Source organism: Quercus suber, unplaced genomic scaffold, assembly GCF_002906115.3.
Source record: "Quercus suber isolate HL8 unplaced genomic scaffold, Cork oak 2.0 scaffold_300, whole genome shotgun sequence".
NCBI classification, from domain to species: Eukaryota; Viridiplantae; Streptophyta; class Magnoliopsida; order Fagales; family Fagaceae; genus Quercus; species Quercus suber.
In genome coordinates this window covers 803,790-828,025 of record NW_027069756.1, presented here as the reverse complement: position 1 = coordinate 828,025, position 24,236 = coordinate 803,790, and the positions used below count along the sequence as shown (strand labels likewise).

The 24,236-nt window shown below is 34.5% G+C and overlaps 3 protein-coding genes across 5 annotated transcripts in view; 2 read left to right on the top strand and 1 right to left on the bottom strand.

Moving 5' to 3' along the window:
* The first annotated feature begins 1,952 nt into the window (after positions 1-1,952).
* Positions 1,953-9,444, top strand: LOC112017512 (uncharacterized). 3 transcript variants are annotated; one of them, XM_065782387.1, is made up of 7 exons: positions 1,953-2,134; positions 2,374-2,827; positions 3,760-3,951; positions 4,043-4,282; positions 5,055-5,272; positions 5,634-5,888; positions 6,866-7,287. In XM_065782387.1, exons 2-7 carry the CDS (start codon positions 2,428-2,430, stop codon positions 6,887-6,889), a joined length of 1,329 nt encoding a protein of 442 aa, XP_065638459.1. In that variant the 5' UTR covers positions 1,953-2,134; positions 2,374-2,427; the 3' UTR covers positions 6,890-7,287. The 3 variants fall into 3 exon arrangements, with proteins under 3 accessions (XP_065638459.1, XP_065638458.1, XP_023905742.2); XM_065782386.1 differs by lacking the exon at positions 6,866-7,287 and adding an exon at positions 8,753-9,444 and having other exon boundaries at positions 1,955-2,134; positions 2,423-2,827; XM_024049974.2 differs by lacking the exon at positions 6,866-7,287 and adding an exon at positions 8,753-9,444 and having other exon boundaries at positions 1,955-2,134.
* On the bottom strand, positions 7,527-14,115 carry LOC112017490 (mitochondrial import inner membrane translocase subunit TIM14-1). Its single transcript, XM_024049941.2, has 3 exons — positions 13,908-14,115; positions 12,490-12,668; positions 7,527-7,964 (listed from the first exon to the last, which is right to left on the bottom strand). Exons 1-3 carry the CDS (start codon positions 13,908-13,910, stop codon positions 7,808-7,810), a joined length of 339 nt encoding a protein of 112 aa, XP_023905709.1. The 5' UTR covers positions 13,911-14,115; the 3' UTR covers positions 7,527-7,807.
* An 8,298-nt stretch (positions 14,116-22,413) lies between these two features.
* LOC112031867 (senescence-induced receptor-like serine/threonine-protein kinase) overlaps positions 22,414-24,236 on the top strand; it is a 30,294-nt gene continuing 28,471 nt past the window's right edge. The window contains exon 1 of the mRNA XM_065782395.1: positions 22,414-22,618. Within this exon, the coding sequence (XP_065638467.1) occupies positions 22,462-22,618 (157 nt within the window). The 5' untranslated portion in view covers positions 22,414-22,461. The remainder of the gene's footprint in view (positions 22,619-24,236) is intronic.

Here is a 24,236-nt window from a genome sequence, read left to right as displayed (position 1 = left end):
CACATGGTATACCCTCACATGTGCAATAACTTCTCATTTGGTAGATGATGTTGCTTCATAAGACATGAAATTTGTTTATATAGAAATGTATTAGTTGAAGGGCAGGGGCGGTGGCACTTGAAGGCCAGAGTGGTCACAGGACCACCTTGACCTGAATTATATATATATATATAATAATTTAAAATTTTATATTTGTCTACCCTTTAAAAAAATTTTGGGAACACCCTCAGTTTTTTATGCTAATAAAATTAAATTTTGCTTCATAATTTGTTCTACTTAATAATATATTGGGGCTTTCAAGCAAAAAGAAGCCCAAAAAAAAAAAAATTAGAACAAAAATTTGAAAAAAAAATAATAATTATAACATAGCACCCAAATGCAAAATAGACCCTAGGAAAAAAACTCAAGATCAATCTCTTTTATTAGATTATGTAATTTATGCTTCTTAAGGAATACCTGAGAAAAAATCTCTTAAGGAACACCTGAGAAAAATTCTTGGAGCCACCGCTGTTGAAGGGTGTAACTCTTAGAATTGATATACATATTCACAACAAACATGTCTTTTACCAAGGAGTGCATACTTGTATAAATGCCCTAAGACAATTATTTGGACAAATTACACAATTTATACAACTTCTCTCTCAACAAACTCAAGTCCCTACATCTATAAAGTAACGTCATCCACCAAACGGAAAGTTATCGTACGTGTGAGGGTGTGTCATGTTCATCACAATTGTATACGATATTATTAAAATGAAGTTTTTAAAGAAAACAAACAATAATTTTTTTAATGGATTCTTCGATTTTGTATATTATGAAAATGCAAGTATCTGTATGATTGGAAGATTCACATCCACATTTGCAGCTGATGTACTGTGATTAGTTTGAACCAAATAAAAATCTCTAATTTTTGCTAAAAATATTGAAATTTCAATGCTTTTCTTTGGTAAAAAAAAAAAAGAAAAGAAAAAAAAGAAAAGAAAAGTAGGTTGAAAAAGGGGTGCAGCTAACGCTGCAATTTCTGTAATGCCTTTTTATGATATGGAAAGAGTGGTGGTGAAGAGAGGGCAGTTCGCCGACGGAGCCAACCAATTTGTCTCATTGTAACTTGTTCTCTCTCTCTCTCTCTCTCACCAGCTACCGCTTTCTCAGCATCATCATTTCTACTTTTCCTTTCACTGTTTTAGCAAAGTGCAAATCATCTTCTCACTCGCAATCACCTTTTTCCATAAAAATAACAACCATACGATTACACTACAAATCCGAATCCAACTCTCAACATTGTCAATAACAACATTCAAGATCTAAGAACATCCACTTTTTAGAGCACTTGCCATGACATTGTATTGGTTGTTGTATACTAGAAAAAGCATTACATTTTAATTAATCAAATTTAAAATTTATTCATATTTTAAACTACGTAAAATTATTACCTTAATAGTGTAAATTTATATCAATATTATGTATTTTAAATTTGATTTTTTTTTAATGTATTTCAAAAATGAAAGAAGACTAGATAATAGTTGTTGTGTGAGTAGAAAAAAGAAATAATTTTTTTTAATTGAATATAGTTAAAGCTGTACCGTAGATAAACCTGTATGTTTTGGATTATTTAGAAAAGTGTAAAATAAAGTTAATAAACAAAACCACGTCAAATCCCATTTAAAAAACCAAAAATAGATTCTTCTCAAAAAAAAGAAAAAAAAAAGAAAAGAACATTCCCAAGTCACATGCACGCACCGCATATCACTGACAAAGATCCTCGTCAGCAACAATGTACATCATGCACCGCCTCATCCGTTCATTGGACGGCTCAGAAGTAGTTGATCCACGTGGCTCCCATCCAAACCGTTCAAACATGACCTCATCCACGGTTAGCACTCATCGTCAAGTCTCTCTCGTACCAACCCAAACCCAAAAAAAAACATATAAACTCCCAGCTCACTAGTCACTTAGTAAAGTCCAATAATGGCGAAGAAGATTAGTCAAATTCCTATATAAGTTTGTACAAAACATAAACATCATAAGATGCTAAGTTTTGCACATTCAGACCCAACGGTTTCAGTTTCGTAAAGTGAAAGAAAAAATGATAACATAGCAAGTGCTGCTTTTTCCTTTTGTCTACTTTGTATTTGTAAGTGTTTTTTTTTTTTTTAGTACTATAAACTTTCTTTTTCGACAGTTTCTGTTTGGTTTTGAACGGTGGTCGGTTAGGGTTTTATCTCTTTTTGGATTTAACAAATCAAGCTTGAATTTCACGCTTAGAAAGTTGAACTTCGTGCTCTGTTTTCTTCTGCCTCAGTCATTATTACTCATATTCTCTCTCTCTCTCTCTCTCTCTCTCTCTGATATATATGGGTGTGAACTCTGAAGTGTGAGAGTGAGAGTGAGAGAGAGAGAGTGTGTGCTTTTTTTTTTTCAGTCAAAATGTCAGAAATGAGAGGATCGAACACGTGGCGGGACGAGCTGGCGAGCTTGGTGGACGACACGGGGATACGGTACGCCGGAGAGCCGATCGGGGTTTCGTCGGCGTACGTCGTGTCCGGCGAGTCTGGGAGCCGTGCGGTCGAGCCGGAGAGCTTGAAGGATCAGGTGAAGGGGTTCGCTATGGCTTGGGGGGAAATAGTGGTGGAATTGGGAAGAGGGTGTAAGGACATTGTTCAGCAGAGCCTTCTGAGTGAGGATTCCTACGTTGGTCGGAAGCTTCAGAAGCCGTGCGCTAAGGTCTCCGGCAGGTTGAAGTACTTGAATGAGTTTTTGCCCGAGGATCGCGACCCGGCTCACTCGTGGTCGGTCATAGTCTTCGTTTTTGTTCTTGCACTTGCAGGTGACGTGAATTTCAATGCAACATGATTTGTTAATCAAATTTAGGTGTTTCTTGAGTTTAGTGTAGTGCTAATTATTAAGATCTGTATGTAATTTGGTTATTTATTGTTGCTTATGTTGGTCAAATTTGTGAAAAATCACTTGCCTTATTTGTCAGTATGAGTTTGTGGTTCGGGATTCGTGATTTCGATCAATTATGTTCTTGAAAGATAGAGAGATTGATAAATAAATTTCCTGGTATTACTGATTGGAAGTTAATCACACAACTAAAACTAACTAAACAAGACTAACCAACTAGTTAACAAACTAACTAATTATAAAAGGCACATGGAAAATGTGTAGAGAACAATCTGATTTGAAATACAATCTCTAATTGAAAAATACAATTTCTATTATATGTTCAATAACCAATATTAAAATTGGATTTTGTTTTTTGGGCATATAGCGAGCAGACTTCATTCTATTTGTTGATAAGGTTTTAGTACTTAATTCATATGTGCTCCATGAAAGTGTGATGGTTGTGATTATGTTTCTCATACGTGCTTGAAGAGTTTTAGTACTTAATTCATATGTGGCAGTGATGGCATCCATAAAGTTGGTTCATCACTGAATTCATTTGGATCATATGTGCTTTATGTGGCTAACTATGTGTTGGAGTTACGTATGTGGTGGAATTTAGCCTAAGTTGATGGCTCTGCATCCTATGTTTATCTTTCGTCTGTGCTGCTCTATTCGTTTCTCTGTTTTCTATTCTCAATGGTCCTACAAAGTTTTCCCAGAATTACTAATTAATGTTCTTACAAAGTATAAAACTTTTGAGAAATGAGAACTTGAATGCCCCAATTGTGCATTCAATCTTATTTCTGTTCTTTTTTCTTTTGTGGTATATGATAGGTAAAGTTTATTAATTGACATTGTTAAAACCATGTGCAGCTATAGGTTTAAATACCAAAGATGACAGCTTGGTCACACCAGTAAAGATGGTGCTAATACATCCTCCTAGCGCTAACCGCATACTACTTCCAGATGGTAGACACATGGCTTATTGTGAGCAAGGTGTCCCAGCTGACAGAGCTAGATTTTCCCTAATTGCTCCACATTCTTTTCTTTCCTCACGACTTGCAGGTAAAAGACTAATAAATCTTTTATCTGCCAAGGTGGGTTCCAAACAAATGGAAACTTGACATTTATTTTCTAAATAATTTATGTATGAAAGGTATACCGGGAGTTAAAATGTCATTGCTTGAAGAGTTTGGTGTTCGCTTGGTCTCATATGATCTTCCTGGTTTTGGGGAGAGCGATCCTCATCCCAACAGAAATCTGAACTCGTCAGCATTTGATATGTTGCACCTAGCTAATGCAGTTGGTATTAGTGGCAAGTTCTGGGTGCTGGGTCACTCGAGTGGATCCATGCATGCTTGGGCTGCTCTCAGATACATTCCAGATAGAATTGCAGGTATATCAACCCTTTCTTGATTACATTTATCATTATGTTTTAATTCTGTTTGGTTTTGTGATATTGGTGAATTCAATTTTATTATTGATTCTTACAATTTGAAGTTTATGTCCTTACCCTTCATATGCTGATGATTATGGTAAAACTTTTCCCTTAGAATTGTTTGTTCATGTTTGACATATATCAAGAAATGAATGTCTAGTTAAACTTGTGTATCCAGTAAGGACACATGCATAAAGCTGATGTGGTCTGGGCTATATGACAAACATGATGAAGCCTAGTGTTTTTTTTTTTATAGTTACAAAGAAATTTTTGAACAGCATGGACACATTGGTTGAAGTATGCAAAGAGGCCTTTTCCAACCCTTGCCCCAAGATTACATGAATGGCAGATTTAGTCCTCAGGGATAATTGCTAGTTTATAGTCCAACTGTTATGGCAAGGTTTCTGGGCTTATGACATACTGAATTTTATATATTTGAATTATCTGTGTCTGTGATTTGGTTATAGTAATATCATTCTGCCAATAAACTTATAGTTCACTTTTGTCCATGCATATGAATTGATTGATTGATGGAGGTTATGCATTGAAGTGTAGAGTATTAACGGTTCTACCAATTGATATGTTTTAACAAATAATCAGCATTCAACTTGATAATATTTGTTGTCTACCCTCTTATATTAGCACTTGTCCATTCTTTTTAATGGAAACACAATAAGTAGGTAAAATTGAATATAATTTGACTTGTGATTTGTCATCACTGAATATGCAGGTGCGGCCATGTTGGCCCCAATGATTAACCCATATGCGCCAGGCATGACAAAAGAAGAGATAAAAAGAATTTGGGAAAAGTGGCTGCCAAGAAGAAGATTATTGTATTTCTTAGCTCATAGATTTCCGAAGTTTCTCTCCTATTTCTATCGCCGAAGCTTTCTTTCTGGAAAGCATGATCGAATTGATAATAGATTGTTTCTGTCACTAGGAAAGAAGGTGAGTCGTCATCTTTGATTAAATCTGTAGAACTTCTTGTGTCCACAAATATGAACTTAAAAATATATGCGTAAGGAATTGGGGTGGGATCCATGCTTGTTGCTTGTACACAAATTTTGCCTTCATTTTAGCATGCTCTATGAATTTATTAACAGTGTCTCCCAAAACTGAACTTTTTGTAAAATTATAAAATGAATGACTTAGTCCTGTTTCAATTAAAAATTTTAGAGACAACTCAAAACAATATTTCTATATTTGACAATCTCAAGTGGCAGCCTTCATAAGCTATAGTTCCGATCGTAAAGCAGGGTTTGATATTTTTTTTTTGATGGTTTGTGTGACAAAATCTTGATGTGTACAGGATGAAATTTTGATTGAAGAGCCAAAATTTGAGGAATTTTGGCATAGGGATGTGGAGGAGTCAATCCGCCAGGGAACTACAAAACCATTCATAGAGGAAGCTGTGCTTCAGGTATCAGATTGGGGCTTTAGATTAGCAGATCTTCAGGTGCACAAGAAGTGTAAGAGAAAAGGTGTTCTTTCTTGGCTCAAGTCCTTGTACAGTGAGGCAGAATGTGAATTGGCAGGGTTCCTAGGCCCAATACACATATGGCAGGTTTACCTCTTGCTTTTTAGTTGCTTTGTTTCTGCTTCAATTTTGGTTAATTTTTTTTAAACAAAATGCTTTGATGCTTTTAGTATAACTCTTTGGTTTTGAAAATCAATTATAATCTATTGTTGGTTGACCTTCTTCATAAGGACACTTAGAATAAGTACTTTACAAATAATAGACATGTATGTATTATGTCTTGGCTGTCCCAACAGTCTATGGATCTATTCAGAAGGTCAACAAAAATTGTAAACACAGCACAGCCATTTGGAATAAAGCCATTTGGAATGAATTAAGGGATCTGATGATAATGAATCAGGAACTGTGCCCTTTTCTTTAAAGAGATACCTAAACAGCCAAAGTCGTATTCTGGAAATTCCACGAAAGAATAATATAAAACATTCAATTCCTCTCTCCAAGTGGTTTTACTGACTGGTTGATTTATTGTAAGAGTAGCCAGGATAAGACATTTGCTAAAGTTTAATTTATATCAAAAGAATACTTACATAACTTGTTTGTTTGTTTTTTTTTTTTTTTTTTTTTTTAAATACAAATTCAGTAATTATGTTAAAATTTAAGAATAATTGGTTTGTCATCTAGCAAAGCCAACAACTGAACAATCAAAGATAAATGACGGGCAGTGAAGAGAGAAAGCAAAGAGAGAAAAGTTGTCATTGAGAGTATTTTGAGGTGTGGAATTTATTTAAAGGTGATTCGTAGAGAAAATTTCCTTAAATGTTGTCCAAACTCAATTTACAATTTCTAAAACCCCATCTCGATAAATTTTGTTTTCATTAGAAGCCTGCATCTTTCTGCAAAGGTATGGAAGTCCATACTTTTGCCAACACGTTCCAGAAGGTTTCTTGCCGCCAAACAAATCGATATTGTGTTCTATAGAGAGAGAATAGAAAAGAGAGTGTTCAGCTTGTTTCAAGGCCTTCTATGGTCAATCTAATACTTGAACCTCTCTTATCTGAATGTAGGGACCTGATTCAGACTTTTCCTAACTCATCAGTGGAGCACATGTTCAGGGAAGCTAATGGCTGCGCTGACCAACTTGCAAGGATGAGAGCTGAACTTGATGTAACTGATTTTCTTTTTTTGTTTGACCCACTGGATGTGGTGGCTGAGATGCTGGCTAGAGATAAAGCTGGCCTTATTTGTTGTAATAGACTTGTTTGTTAGTTAAATTCCAAACATCATTTACCAAAAAAAAAAGATAATTCTGCATGTCAGATCCCTGGACAGAGTTTTGCAGCCTTGGCAGAACTGAATGTAAAAGTGAAGAAAGCTACCAAGTCAATTACTAGGTGGTTTGGTGCTACCGGAATTGTAAGCCAGCCATTTCCATTGTAGATGTCGTATGTAAATGTGTCAATTCCAGACCTACAAAGCTACTCAACTACAGGACTGCCAATTGTCATACATTTCTTCATCGTGATCACAACACCCCTTAGCATAACTAGCTATTTCTTTTTGCAGTAAAAACATATAACGGGAGATGAGAGAATCCTAAGAGAACGGTTGCCTCAACATCTGGTGGGCAAATTTTCTGATCATAACAAAAGGTAAGCCATGTTCCATAATTAGGTGTTGACGGCATAATTATTGCCATCAGTATAAATATACCATGGACACCCAAGCTGAATTGCAAATAGCATTTCCCTTGTAATCGCTGGATTCATATAACAAAATGTATTACAAAATTTTCAAATTGTGCGCAACTAGATGGCTATCAAGAATCAACTAAGAAAAGATCCTCAATATTCTGATTTTTGTACTCTATATGTCTTCCATGAATACTATAGAACCAAGAGGGTCATCTGCAAAAACATGTAACACTGTCTAATTGGAGCATGTACGACTCTTAAAACTCACCAGAACTTTTTCAGAATTGCCTTGTATATATGGAAAGGGTAGTGCCATCAAAATGCCGAGCCACCACCCTTGATTTTTCCAAGCATCATATCTTTTGCTTCATTAATTTTAGACGCAAGATAATGGCTACCACCAGCATCTGGGTGATTTGCTACCATTACCCTCCTATGTGCTTCCTTAACCTTGTCTAGTGGAGTACCTTCCCTGTGAAACAAATAGGTAGAGAGGATCAACAATAACAAATACAAAAGAACTGATAACGCCATCATGTTAAACGTATAGGAGAGAAAGAACCACATGTTTGCATCACTAATGACGTTATGGTCTAGAAATTTGTGAAAACCAGTAGTTGACTTTGCATTCTTCAACATGCTCAGTGCTCACACCTCGTGTTTTGGACAAAGTGGTGTGTATATTAATATTCTTTAGTGAATCAAATCCATACAACCTTCCAACTTCCAAGGAATGAACTTCCTGAATAATTAGTGACCAGCATGACAAGAGGCAAGGCCAAAGTGACGTTAGAGTTATTAAGGGGAAAAAGCCAAGGGTGGGGGTTTTTGTGTGTGTGTGCACGAGTGGAATAGAGGGGAGGGGAGTAATCCACCTCATAACATGAAAACTAGAATCAGATTACCTAAAAACAGTAAAAGTAGCTCCCCTAGTGCGCTTCAAGAGGTCAGTGAAATGATACTCAAGTTCTGTTTATCAGTAGCTAATTTCGCCCTTTTTCAAAATACTTTTCTAAGTGTTCATTCTTCTTAAAAATCACTCTCATGAATGATTTCAGTAAATGAGGTAATGGTAAGCTCAAAGACTACTGTAGATGAGAAAGTGACATAAGATTATTGTGTGCTTTGATTTGTAGAAGTAATCAGGCAGANTATATATATATATATATATTTTAAGAATACTTGCTTAGCTATTTAAATTCTTATACTTCTTGCATTAAGATTTTGATTGATTTTGTTTTGTTTATGAATGCTGAGTAGGGAATGGATGATCAGGCAGTCCCACCATCAATGACTGACTATATAGGCCGGATTTTACCAGGGGCCATTGTGCATAAGCTCCCAAACGAAGGCCATTTTTCCTATTTCTTTTTCTGTGATGAATGTCACAGACGGATATTTTCCACTCTTTTTGGAGTCTCTAAAGGTCCAATTGACAGGAAGGTCGAAATGGATCAAACTCCATTGAATGGAGATACAGAAGTGGTGTCAACCTAAGCTGGTTCTACAACAGAATGATTAGTAATGATACCTTATCACAAAATAACTAATATATTAGATTTTACAAGAAATTCTGGTGTATATACCACAGCTTGCTCCTCTGCTCAGGGAGAGCATGAAATAAAGAGATTTTAGATCTCATCCCATTTGACGATAAACACTTAACATGATGAGAGGTGTAGAAAAGCACAGAGGCAGCCATTTTACTGAAATCCTTTTGCTTTCTGCTGTAGTGGTATGGTTATTAATGATATCTTATTAGCAATATATTATTTTTCTTTCCCGAAGTTCTGGTGTAAATACCAAACCTAGCTGCACTGCTCATGGATCATGAAAGAAGAGATTTTAGTTACTTTCCCAATTTGTAATTTGACCATAAGCACTTGTGATGAGAGATGTCAAAACGCATGATGGCAGCAATTTTACTAAAATCCTTTTGTTTTCTGCTGTAAGTCGCATTGTCATTTTAATTAGTTGTAACAATTTCTCAGTTAAATTATCTTTAACCTTGAACTGAGTAGCAAACAATCAACCAAAATTGGTCCCTACCATCTGATTGTTGTCCTTTGGGGTTGCTCCTATAATCAGTTTAAACTAATGCTCAATCCATCTGAAGTGGGCACATGCTTTAGGCTGGTCCGGAGAACAGTGGCTACATTACTATGTCCAGTGGCAGAAGTGAACTTCTGACATAATTGGCCTTAACCTATCATGTGGGCTGTGGCCATTAACAATTGTACCTGGAATGACGAAAGGAATGGGTTTTTAGGTAAAGTGAACAAAGTACTTGAGGGCCCAAAATTGTGTGTTGAAGGAGTAAAAATTTCCAGATCCCAAGGAAAAAACCTAGATTCTAACAAGATATTAGGTAGTTCCGATAAGATTTTGACCAGATCTAGTGAAATCTCATAGAATCCAATGAGATTTTTGCCGAATTTGGATTTTTCTCACCATTTTCTCAGAACTATGACTCCGACTAAACCGTCCGCCACCTATTGAAGGTCTAATCCGCCTGATCCAACCAATCTATCGGTCGATGGCAGGTGAGATTTTTGGCCACCCAATTCCATCAGGTCAGTTCCGAGTTGGGCACAAACCCGACCTAGACTGACCCATGGACAGCCTTGGGCTAAGGAATGGGCCAAATGGGAAGTTTATTTTTCTTTAGTTATCAAATTTCTTCTTTCTGTTTCTTTTTCTTTTTTACCAAATTGATTTTGCTGGATTTTACTTTTATAATTTTATTGAACTAGTTCAACAATTTAAGGACTAATTTTAAATTTTGAGACAATGTTGTATCTTGATTCCCATTCTAATAAAATTATTTGCATTTGATTCTAAAAAATAAATAAATTAGGGGGGGGGGGGGCAAGTAAGAGAGAGCAATTTTTCGCATGCTTAGGGTTTCTCTAGGAGTCCTAAGATGGTGAAAGTCTTTCATCAGATAGGCCATCTTTTCCCTACGGGTGAAATCCTTACTCCAAGCCACTGCTCATAGCATGTAAGACATCACAAGAAGATGGGTGAAACTATCTCTCAATGCTAAGGAGAGTCAGGCAATGGACCTATTGTTGGACAACATCGATAATTCTAAAACATTGGTAGCAAAGTTCTTCACTAAAAGACATCCTAATATGGAGGCTATCAATCAGACCTTAAGAAGTATGTGGAGATCTGGTGGAAGCTTCAAAATTCGGGACCTTGGGGAGAACACTGTCCTTCTTTTGTTTGAGGATGTAGCCGATGCAAACTGTATATTCATGCAAGGTCCATGGTCTTTTAATAAATACTTGATTGGATTATATAGACCTGGAGAAGAAGCGACAGTCAATGGTGCAACATTTGACAGGGCTTCTTTTTGGGTTTAAATACATGGCTTACCGTTGCGATTGATGAGGAAAGAGAACGCTGAGGCGATTGGCAGTACTTTGGGTAGAATGGAGTGCATTGAAGAGACTAAAACTGGGGATTGTAGAGGTCATTGCATTTAGGTGAAAGTTGACTTGGATATAACTCAGCCACTCTATCGGGGATGTCTAGTTCAGGGGGAGGGAAATCATAGTGGGTTTCATTCCAATATGAGCGGCTTCCTATTTTTTGCTACTAGTGTGGTAAGTTAAATCATGATGAGCGAGATTGTAAGATGTGGCTCAATAGTAAGAGCATTCGCAGCGGTGGAGCAAAAAATTTAGTTTTTTAGCTCTACCAAAAGTTATCTTATCTATTTTACTTATACACATGCTACAGCAGTGGATCTATTTTAACTTTTAACACAATAAAATAATATAAACATCGCAATAAAATAATATATTCTCTACACTAAAATAATATACCCTCTACAATAAAATAATATATCCTACTCCAAAAAAAAAAAAAAATCACAGCACCAACCACAACCACCTCTGCCATCAACCACAGCCATAACCACCACCACCATTACCGGCCACAACCACCAAGCAACCACAACACAACATAGAAAAAAACAAAACAAACAAAACAAAAAACAAAACCACAACCACCACCACCATTACCGGCCACAACCACCAGGCAACCACAACACAACAAATAAAAAAAAAAAACAAAACAAAAAAAAAAAAAAAAACAAAAACAAAAAACAAAACCACGACCACGGCGGCTGGAAGGCGTGGGTGAGGCGATCGCGGCTGGGAAGGCATAGGGTGAGACGATCGGCTGCTTGGACGGCGTGACTGAGGCGATCGGCGGCCTGAGATGAGATAAGATGAGATGAGGTGATCGGCGGCGTGAGGCAATCAGCAGCGTGAGGCGATCGGCAGCGTGAGGCAATAGCCAAACGATGAGAGAGTTTTGAGAGAGAGAGAGAGATGAGAGAGTTTTGAGAGAGAGAGAGAGATGAGAGAGTTTTGAGAGAGATGAGATATAGAGAGATTTTTTATTATTTTATTTAACCGGCCAAATATTTTTTTTTTTTTTTGCTTCAGCTACAGTGCACATCTATCTATAGATGTGCACTGTAGCTGAACATCTAAAATTTTTAGATTTGCCACCACTGCAGCATGATGATTTGTAGAAGTAATCAGGCAGAGAGAACACAAGAGTCAAGGCAGCCTAGCAATTTCAACTCAAGCATCACTTGAGCTTGAGCTGAGCTGGAAAACCATTAGACATAACTTAAGTCCACACTAGACAACTGAATGCTCGGTAAACTTGCTTGAATGCAGCTCTACTTGAGACTGCAATGAACAACCACCACAATTTAGCCCCAACCATTGCTATTTACCATCCTAAAATGAGGTTCAATGAGTTTCTCACCCCAAGGAAGGACCTTTATTATTCACTCTATTAGAAAAAGACAATATAAAAGATTACACAAAAGCTAAAAGAAAGGTATAGCATCATATGTGCCTTAAAGCTCATCAAGAAACATGGACTTCCAGTTTATACTCTATTTCAATAAATATGTCAACTCATCAAACATGACACAGAACATATGTTGGAGAAAAATAAATAACAAATACCTGACTCCAAGAATTAGAGCGGCTTCCCTCCTAGTCATAGTAGACTGAAAACCACCATCATAAAATTTACGAAATTTAGGTCTTGGTGGCCTTGCCTTGAATGCCTGCCAAGCTATAATTCCATATCTACCAGCATAAGCAGCAGCTGCAAATGCAAGTCCAGCTACAAATGGAACAGCCTATGCAAGTTTTATATTTAGGCTTTTTAGTTGAGAGTTTAAAGTACCAAATGTAAATCATGAAAGGCTAGGCAACATGTGTAATGGATAATATTAGCATAAAACAGGAATCTCTTCACAGAAAAAGCATAATAAATCAATCATATCTTGTCTAAGTGGGAATCTTTGTTTTTCCAGAATTTCCAAATACATCACACGGCAACAATAACAAAGGTGGGAGGATTGGGGTCTAGAGGGAAGGCAGAGCACTTGAGAACTCTTAACAAATGAGGCACATATATGTGGGTCAAATGTAGGAGTGTGGCCTCTAGGTTTTCTTCGAAACAAGGATAGATTAGTTGTCTCCAAGATGTTGCAAAGTGGCATAATGATAGAGAGGCTCAGATTTTGCATAGGAATGTGGGGGAACAGCTAAGGTAATTACACCAATCAAAATCATAAGAGCAGGTCGAGAATGTTGGAAAGGCACAGACTGAGCAGTTTTGGCCACAAAATAAAATGTTTTTTTTTTCTATGAAGCTATAAATATTGCCTTGGAAGCAAGCAACAGAGACAGTGCAACTTTGGGGAACTTTAAACTGGAATATGTTCATATTCCAGTTTAAGTCCGAGGACATTTTAAGCATCAATGAAAAATGGTCATATTCAATCAAAATCACTCTTAAACTTTATGATCCCTTAAATGAACCCAAAATATCAATATACTCGTATATTACAAACTTATAAAGAGTTCCAAAAAAAAAAAAGTAAACCCTTAAAAGACGAGTTACATTTTTGAACACTTGGGGCTTCATTAGTTTAAACTTTTCATATAATTTTGATATTCAGACCTAATGATCACCTCAATTTCTCAATCAAATAAACAAAGAAAGAAAGAAATAATAATAATAATTTTGAATGAATTTAATGAATATATAAAAAAGCTTTCAACACATCAGGCATAATTTAGACGACCATTTTGTTAGCTGAGTCCAAACTAAATCGTTTCTCGGAACCCAAACGGAGGGTTAAGCTAAAACCCTAAGGCAAAAGAAAAAAAACAAAAACCCTGATCTCGGAATCGTACCCAAAAACTTAAAAATTGGAATCCTTATCGTTTGCCCTAAGAAATTAGTACAATGGTAATTTCCATTTGCCCAAAAAAAACCAATAATAAAAAAATAAATTAAAAATAAATTACGCAAAATATTTAAATATATAAAGCAGATAAAAGGGGAGAGAGTGAGAGAGAGGACTCACCATTTTCGGTGTGATGTAAAAGAGAGTGAGAAGCAGAAATGAAGAATCGCAAGGTGTTTGGTATTTGATTTGATTTGATTATTATTATGTTAAAATGTGAGCACTCGCTTTATAGGGTTTTTGGTTTTGTGACTTCTCAGATACCCCAGTCCAGTCCAGAAACTAAGCAAAGCACCGCTCACAAAAGCTGAGTGCCCATTGGCTAATTCTTCGTACTATACTTTTATAGAGACTTTTATTTTATTTTTTAGAATGTTTATAGATGCATTTGGTATTTACGGTTCTTTTGAGTTATACATACTCTGTATGGGTGTTCAACAATATGTAAAAACAGTAAAAATTATACTAAAATTATTTGTAAAATGACATAATTGCATCGTACCACAGCTAAAAATGAATTGCACCACATGATATAGTGCAGTTTGTAGTTTTATAATAAGAAAACCGCATTGTATCACACCATTTCTATATATTAATATATTTATTTTTGAATATTAAATATATTATTAATAGTTTAATAATCCTAATTTTCAAAAAAAAAAAGTTTAATAACCCAAGCAAGCCTTGATTAGGAAAGCCAACCCAAAAAAAAAAAAAAAAAACTAAGTTCAATAGTTTAAAACTTGGCCAAAACAAAGGGGAAAATCAGTTTTGGACTGGGCAAGAAAAGCCTAAAATTTGAAAAATATCTAGCTTCAAATCGCATTTTATACATCACACTGCACATGTAACTACAAAAATGTGGCAAAAGGTCTTGTAGCTAAATTGACATCTCCTCATGCACAAAGTGCTTAATGGTTTAGGGGGAAAAGGGTTCGAGCTGCAAAGTTAGCAGCATGTTGTAATTATCTCTCTTAAAAAAAAAACTACAAAAATGTGGTATGGTGCGATTATAGTTTTGTCTAAACTCTAAACCGTACTGCACCACACATATGACCACAAAAATGAGATGCAGTGCTAAAAATGGCCCAAAATCACACCACACTACACCGCAAACACCCCTACTCTGTAGTTTTGTTTTATGATTTTATCTATCTTACTATTTAATGAGTTTCTCCTATTTGATTTGGACATTTTTCTAGTTTAAGTAGAAACAAAACTAAAGAGTAACCCAGTAAAAATACATCGTTAACTCCCATTATAATATTGCCTACAAAACAAGACCACTTTCCTGATAGTTTTCAAATTGCTTTATCCATTTATTGAAAAAAAATTAAATTTAAACAAATACACATTTGTTTGGAAGAGTACATTGCCATACTAATTAAAAAAAAAACCATATATATTGCAAAAAAAAATTTCCTTACACCCACATTTTAGTCACACACACAACTCCAAACTTCAATCCAACAATTTTAAATAGAAGATGCTTGGAGGCTAGTAGGAATAAAAGTCTTATTATCTCTCCCACTTTTTTATGAACTACTACCCTCACTCCTCTTCTTCTTTTCTTTTCCTTTTTTTTTTAAACGGCTCTTTGAGTTATACATACTCTATAGTTTTGTTTTATAGGAATAAAAGTCTTATTATCTCTCACTTTTTTATCAATTACTACTCTCACTCCTTTCTCTTCTTCTTTTTTTCCAGAAGATTGATATGGGTTGGGTCATTTCTTTGTTTTCTATCCATATAATTATCTTTATTCATACAAAATAATAATAATAATAATAATAATTGTACAGGCCACGGCTAACAGCCTGCACCGAGCCCATGACAGGATTCCTAAATAGGCCCTTCCCACCCTACTTACTAACCGAGCACCTAACCCATTCCCTAGACAGGCCTAGTCCAAGCTCATGACTTGACCGAACATCTTTTATTATACCGAGATCAAGGAATAATGCCCTGGGGGAATCCATCTGCCGAGCATCAATTGACGCCTAGTGCAAGTTCCAAGAGAGTCACGAGTAGCGGATCCCATTTGGTCAAGAATATAGCTCAGAGGGACCCACCAACATGAGAAACAACCCTATCATCATGACGATCCCACTAAAGGAAGTCTATAAATAAAGACCGATGGATAGAGGGAAGGGGGTTGAAAAAATTAGGGGAGAGAAACATGAGAGTAGTGAGGAGAAAGAAGTCCAATCCGAATTTCATAGAGAGGGGTTAATTACACTGTGATATTCTCAGGGAGGGTAGGAATACCAAAAAAAAAAAAGCTTTCATTTGCCTCCTATAAAAACTGCATCGCCATCTTTGGGGCCTCCCATTGTTGGATATTTCTGACCCATAATACAAGTAAATTGGGGAACTTAGCCCAAAACCTTCGTTCCATTGGGCCGAGTAGGGGTGTGCATGGGTCGGGTTGAGGGAATTTTTTGACTCGACCCACCATAGTGGGTCAAAAAAATTCGACCCAACCCAACCCATCACATAAATCCAACCTAACCCACATGGGTCGGGTTGAACCCATGGGTTTGAATTTTTTTTTTAATTATTATTAAATTAAGTAGAAAAAAATATAAATATTAATATATAAAAAAACCCAAAGATTAATATCAATGTAATTCCTTAAGGGCAAACAACACCAATAACTAAACAACAATAGTAATTTACTAGAGTTTGTGTGAACTAATTGGCTTTTATATAGGATAGGAAGAGCTGATTATTTTAAAAAATTTATTAACTATATAATACATATTATATATATAATTAGTATTAGTAGGAGGAACTGAGGAAGTACTACTTTACAGCTAGTTTTTTTTTTTTTTTTTTTTTTTATTGGTCCTAATTGGATGTCAAATTAACCAACTTCATAAATTAAGGGCCAAAATAACCAATGCCCTATTTGACCAAGTTTCATCGGGTTGACTAATGGTCAAACGAACTCACTGATTATAAAAGAAAACAATTCAAATATCAAATGTTTAACCCAAAAAAAAAAAAAAATACCAAATATCAAATATCAAATGCAGTAACATTTATAGTAACTTTAACATTTTACCTATTAGAAAAGGTCTAACTCTAACACCCATTAGCTCAAACCGCCGGTCAATATTTAAATAACGAATTCTTAAAAACAAATTGTTAGGACAATATGTGATTCACTTGTTAGGAACATATGTCACTATTTTATGTAATTGGCTAATCCTTTGACAAAACACACTTTACTTGTATTTGGGTAGATCTAGGATGTATTTAATACTTCAAGAAACCTTGTTTCANGCAGCTAAGTCCAGGGGCAAAGTCCATTGGGGGTGGAGAAGAATGGGACACCAGAAAGGGGTCTTCGGGGCCTACAAAGAAACGGCTATCATTCCCACCCTCACCAGCCAAGCCAAGGCGGCATTCAGGTCCACCAAAGGTGGACATCAGTCTTAAATCAGAAAACAACACTAGCAATAGGGTGGCCGGTTGATCATTTCTAGTCCACGAGGAATCAAGGGAAAGAATCAAAATGGATTTGGACAGTTTCTGGAGGAAAGGAAAAATAAAAGGGTCTATTTGATTTGTGAATTCACTATGTTCTTAAAAGCTTTAATTCATTATTGCTTTGTAGGTGATCCATTGGGGTTGATATTCATCTCCATTGGCAGTCATGCATTTTATTCATTCCTAAATTTTTTATTTTTTTAAATTTATTTTATTGGGTTCTCTATGTAGTGATGATAACAAAACCTATCTGAACCCAATTCTGCCTCTTAAATATTTTCTTCATGAAAAACGGTTGATGGTCTGTTAAATTTATTGATTCCACGAATTGATGTAATGGATATTCAATTTCTTATTTACTCAATTGTTGGTGCCTATAGTTATAGCTGCTGTCTTTATTGATTTGTTTCTTCGTTGTAAATTTAGAGCTAAATAAACCAGAAGTTACCATTGATGACTAATTTCTACACATGTATCTTCTAGTTACCACCATAACATTTTAAGCACAATTTATTTGTGGCAATTATGAATGTACATGATGAGGATAATCTCTTTGTACTCTTTTTTTTTTTTTTTTTTGAAGGAAGAAGAATGAGATTCAACTCAATGTAAATGTGAGATTTGTGAAGATTTATAACTAAAATAAGGGAATTAGGGCTATTAGCCTATTAATAGTACATATGTCTTCATGCACATATTTTAAAAAATATATTTCCCTTCACTAAGAATTATATGGCTGGAGAAAAAAATAATTTGTGGCATTTGTCAATTACACTGACACACCATCTCATTTTTTATATGCATAAGTGCGTAAATTTATTCTCTCAAAAAAAAAAAAAAAGCGTAAATTTATATATAATGCCGAAGTTTGAATATGAGAACTTCAATAAACCCTGTTCTCACAATAGTCTGGGAAGAAGAATAAATTTTCCTTTTTGGCTGGAAAATAAATAGATTATTTCATATATATATATATATATATATTTACTGAAATATCTATTATTAATTTAATTATAGATGAGAATAAAAAATAAGTATATAAAATCATAAACCCTAAACACTGACAATTACCTCCCCATGCCCAAATGCAAGGGTGAACGCACAAGCCTCAGTTCGAGCTTGGGGAAGGTTGGAATATTTATGTAGTATATATAATCAGTACAAAAATAAAAGAGTAAAATCTAACAATTCAATCGACTTGGTGCGTAGAGCAAAGTATAGATTTTTAATATGAAAAAAATTATATTATGAGACGGTTTTATGGGACATTTCTCTCACAATATGCGTGGGTCTCATATGTTATTGTGGATGGCTCGGCCCTAAGGGTGTGCAGAAAACCCACCAACCTGCCAAACCCGACCCAACCCAACCCGACCCACCGGGTTGGGTCAGTTTTTAGGCCTTGGTGGGTTGGGTTGGGTTACAAAATTTTTTTTTATAGTGGGTCAGGTTGGGTTTGGGTCATAAAATTACAAACCCACCAAACCTGACCCGACCCACTGACCCATCCATATTTAATATATATTTAAAATATATTATATATTTAATAAATTTTTTTTTTAAAACCAGGGCACTTATATATATTTAAATATATATATATATATTATTTAATAATTTTGAATCAACCACCATGATCCGCATGATCCTAAGGTAAAAAAAAAAAAAAAAAAAAATGTAATTCATGAAATTTTTTGGATTCAACTTGGATTTCAACGCCTATAAAAAAGATAAACAAAATATGGAGTTAGTCTACTACTACAACAATTTCTACAACTTTTGTTATAATTTGTCTATATAGCGAGTTATAAGTGGTAAAAATAAAATAGTGGGTCCATAATTTCATCGTTCACGGGTTACCACGTGGCAAAGTTGAGAAACATATTGTAGTACTAGACTCCAAAATATGATACCAAGTCAATCTTTCAATTTGGAAGTTAAATTCAATTAATGAATCAAACTTTCTGTGACCTTAAGCATCTGTTTCTTATCCAACTAATAGTTCTACAACTTGGACTAAAGAAAACAAAAACTCCACGAAGACAATTGTGTATCACTTGCCTCACGCTTTGGCCGTTTTTCTTTCAATCCCGCAACCGCTAAAACGTTGCCACGTGTTCTCCATAAAACGGGATGCATGACTTTTTGATCAAAGTGGAGAGTGATGGTCGTCGCTGGTTGTGGACTTTCTCTTACCCTCACATTAATGCTACACTTTAAGCCATCAGATCTATTTCTATTGACTGTGTCAGAATTTAATTTATGGGTTCACTAAGTTACGCCTACTAGCTAGCTGTAGACTGTAGACTTTTATTTTTTTATTTTTGATTGTAGCTGTAGACTGTACACTGACCTGGAGCTCAGGCAAATGTAACTTCAATCACAGTAATAGGATAGGTACACCATAGAGACAACCGCTATAATACAGGGTCTAAGGTTTTTGTTTTTTATTTAATTTTTTTTTATTGCAATCCTCTTAATATTGAAGATCCATTTAGATTCAGTTTAAAAAGTTAAAAATTTAAATTGAAAACTGAAAAATAATATAATAAAATAATTTTTAAATCTGTAAATAGTATTATAAGACCCATTTTTAATAAAAAAATTACTGAAAAGTAAAATTTATAGATGCATAAATAGTAAAATTTGTATGAAAAAGTCATATCATAATAACAGTACAAAAAGCCGGCTTGAAAAGCTGAAAGCTTAAAAAAAAGAAAAAAGAAAACAACACAAACGCATTTGGAAAGCGCAAAACGCGCTTCCCAAACGCACACTAAATTATATTTCTTATCGAATTATTGTGGTATTCACTTTTATTTGTGCAAAAAAGACTTTTATTTTTTTATTTTTGATTCTAGCTGTAGACTGTACACTGACCTGGAGCTCAGGCAAATGTAACTTCAATCACAGTAATAGGATAGGTACACCATAGAGACAACCGCTATAATACAGGGTCTAAGGTTTTTGTTTTTTATTCAATTTTTTTTTATTGCAATCCTCTTAATATTAAGGATCCATTTAGATTCAGCTTAAAAAGTTAAAAACTTAAACTGAAAACTGAAAAATAATATAATAAAATAATTTTTAAATCTGTAAATAGTATTATAAAACTTATTTTTAATAAAAAAATTATTGAAAAGTAAAATTTGTAGATGCATAAATAGTAAAATTTGTATGAAAAAGTCATATCATAATAACAGTACAAAAAGCCGGCTTGGAAAGCTGAAAGCTTAAAAAAAAAGAAAAAAGAAAACAACACAGACGGGTTTGGGAAGCGCAAAACGTGCTTCCCAAACGCACACTAAATTATATTTCTTATCGAATTATTGTGGTATTCACTGTCATTTGTGCAAAAAAGACTTTTTGTCTATTTTAATATAAGAGCTTACCTTTTCTATTTTATATAATTATTTTTTAAAATTTTTGATATCAAATTATTTATTTTACTCTACATTTTATTAAAATATTATTTTTTTATCATTTTTTAAAATAAGAGCTTACCTTTTCTATTTTATATAATTATTTTTTAAAATTTTTGATATCAAATTATTTATTTTACTCTACATTTTATTAAAATATTATTTTTTTATCATTTTTTAATTATTCTCCCAATTCTTATTTCTTTTTCTCTTTTATTTATTTATTTTTTTTTTTATTTTTTATGTTAAGTTCTAAAGACTTAGGATTTTATGTATTTAGAACTCTAATGTGTATTGTTGGCAAACCATGATCAAAACAGATTGTTAGTCTTGTTTAGACTTGCTCAAAGTGTGGGCGTTTAATGTAAAGTTGGAATTGAGTGGCTGCAGACGTATTAGTGACTTTCGGCCTAACTCGATCGATCGAAAATTAGACTCAATTGATCAAATTTCGAGCAGAATGCTTTTTTGCAAAATTTTCCAACTCAGCCCAAGCCCATTAAGGATTAGGGTTTCAGATCTACTTCTCCCACTATATAAAGGAAACCCTAGCCACGTTTTTAGAGTAGCTCTGGATGCTCTTGTTGCTCATATTTTGCGGTTTGTGTGAATCTCTTATGAGATCCTTGAGAATCTTTCCTTCACATAAACTTAGGATTTTCAAGGTAGAGATTACTTCAACATCTTGATAATCAACTCAGTTGCTGCCATTGGAGTTTAAAGAAACATAAGCGGGAGTGCTTGTATCTTGTGGAGAATCCAAGAAAGAAGGAGTCCGTGGATTCGGAGCTTGCACGTGGTCGTGTCAGTAAGTTCTACTGGTGGATAGCATTAGGAAGTCGAGCATGGATGCTTGTAAGTCATTTTGTATGAACTTCGATTCTTTCATATAGTGGATTCAAGTTTACCTTGAGGATAGCTAGATTAAATCCTCCCCAGGTTTTTTACCAGTTTGGTTTTCCTGGGTGATTGTATCTTTGTGCTTTTTATATTTCCGTTGCTTTATATGCTTGATAGATTGTTTGATTGTGATAACCTAGATTTGTATAATTTGATTAAGTTAATCACTTGGCTAATAAACTAGGTTAATCCAATTGTTGTGTTTTAAGGGGTCCAAAATCTTAACATTTTATTATTTCTTTATCAATTTACATAGCAATTTGAACAATGTAGCTCCTTTTTCTTTTATTTTTTTATTTTTTTTTATTTTACACAAATTTAGGTAATTTGATGTAGGTGGATTTTGGATTTAAATGTGAAAAATTACCTTTTATACTATTTTGCATTAACCTATGTGAGTGCTCTTAGTATGTTTATTATTGATTTATTGTCTAATTGTCTCTTGAGTGGGGCATGTGTGGGAATGATTGCTTAGTTATGTACATTGAAGAGATGTAATTTATAGCATTAATAATGAAACTATCATGTAAAAAAATTCAAAATGTGAAAACTCGTAGAATGAAATTATAAAACTTTGATTTATTTGCATGCATATTTTGTGATGTGGATATATTCAATTTTTTTTTTCTTAAATTTTTTACACTTTAGTTTTTTTAGTGATCACCCTAAAAATATTTTCTATAGCCTCCATTGGAAATTAGAGAAATATATGGTGGGGGTCATTCTCTATCTCTTTCCTATGAATAAAAGCAGGCAATTTGACAATGACTAAAAGTTGTTTGTTAGTAACACAAGTACTCCATGTAGCTAAGAATTTGGGCCTTAAATACTATACATCTTCCTTCTGAGTAGAGCATAATATGCCAATAAAAATCATCATGGATTACACCCTAGAATTAATTTTCGTTTTGAAAGCATGGCGTGTGGTTGTTTTGGTGATTGGTATTCTTGGCAATTGGAAACTAGCTGAAGGAGACAATGAGCATGCTGGAAGAAAACTTGTTGATCATGTTCCAGGTATGTCATTCATCTTGAAACCTCGTTAAGTTTTCTATCTCTCTCTTCAGAAACTAGCTTTTAGACATGCTTGCTTAAACATATTCCCATAAATAGCCATAAATATTTTATTTTATTTTTGCTTCTAATAGAATGGCAGAAACTATACACCAATGAGATTTTTTAAGAATTTTTTTTTCAAATTTTATAATTCATTAATACGATGGATCAGGGAAGGTTTAAATTCTGATTCTCTTAATAAAAGAGGGTAAGTTATATATTTGTTAAATTGCTCTTCCAAAAGCTTAAACTATTAAAAAATGAAAATTTTAATTATTTAACTACATAATTTTAACAATATGCCACCAACTTACAAGGATGTTGACAACTATTCAAGAATCTTACCATCTTAATGATAGAGATATCACATATTAATGCAAGTTTGTTAAAATTGGAATCCTATGTCAAATCATTGGGGGTTGGACTGGACTAGATCATGGATTGTAAAATCCTACTATTTTTTAATTTTTTGAAAAAAAAAAAAAAACATATTGGTAACTTTGTATGTTGACTAATCGCTAAAATTATAAATTTATTATTATTTTTAAATAATAAAGTTATGCATCAATGGTTTGGTTTACATTTAGTACTTTTTTTAAGGCAAAAATGCACTTTTGGTCCCTACATTTTGGGCCTATTCTCAATTTGGTCCCTAAATTGATTTAGCTCCTAGGTCAGTCCCTGATTTTTAAAAATCGTTTCTAAAATAGTCCTTACCGTCAACTCAGTGACAGAAAATGCTGAGGTGGCAAACGGCGTGTCCTACTTGCTGACATGGTGCTGATGTGGATATTAAAATATTATTAAAAAAGCTTATTTAGCATTTTTGAAATGCCACGTCAGATTTAAATTAATAAAAAATTAAACAAAAATCCACGTCAGAAATTTTAAAATAAATAAATAAATAAACATTAATTTAATTAAATTAAGAAAAAAAAAGCTTTTTCAGTTTAAAAAATTGAGTTTGAAAATTGGGTTTGCTTTTCATTATTTTTTGGAAGAACATTGTTCTTCTTCTTCCCCAGGACATGAACATCATGCTTCATGTTCTTCCCCAAATCAAACTCAATAAATCCAAGAAATCAAACTCATAAACCACCCAATAAATCTACGAAATCAAACCCATAAACATCCAGTAAATCAAACCCAGTAAATCCAAGAAATCAAATCCATAAACTCTAGTAAATCAAAAACAAGAAATCCAAAAAATAAATATACAAATTCACATAAAAAAAAAAAAAAAAAACCACAAACACGAAACCAAACTCACCGAGACAACTCCATCTCCGAAACACAAACACGGCCACACCAATCTCCACCTCCACTACCGACCACCCACCCCTACAGAAACCCAGAAAAAAGCGGCGACGCCTACAATCTCCCAACCCATACACCAAACCCAACCCAACAAAAAATCCAAAGGTGGCTCCTGGCTCTTCGTCCCCCACGACCCGGCGACTCGGTCATCTCCCTCCTCTTCCCCGACTCACCAACTCACTTCGAACCCGAACCCGAGTCCAAACTCGTCCTCCGCTTCGAACCGCTCATCGTCGCCGTGGAGTGCAAAGACCTCGCCTCG

Coding starts and splice junctions, on each gene's coding strand:
- LOC112017490 (XM_024049941.2), bottom strand. Junction 7,965..12,489: donor GCTCTAATTCTTGGAGTCAG/GTATTTGTTATT, acceptor TTTGTTTCACAG/GGAAGGTACTCCACTAGACA.
- LOC112017512 (XM_065782386.1), top strand. CDS start 2,428: ATGTCAGAAATGAGAGGATCGAACACGTGGCGGGACGAGCTGGCGAGC. Junction 2,828..3,759: donor TTTTGTTCTTGCACTTGCAG/GTGACGTGAATT, acceptor AACCATGTGCAG/CTATAGGTTTAAATACCAAA. Junction 5,889..8,752: donor GCCCAATACACATATGGCAG/GTTTACCTCTTG, acceptor AATGCTGAGTAG/GGAATGGATGATCAGGCAGT.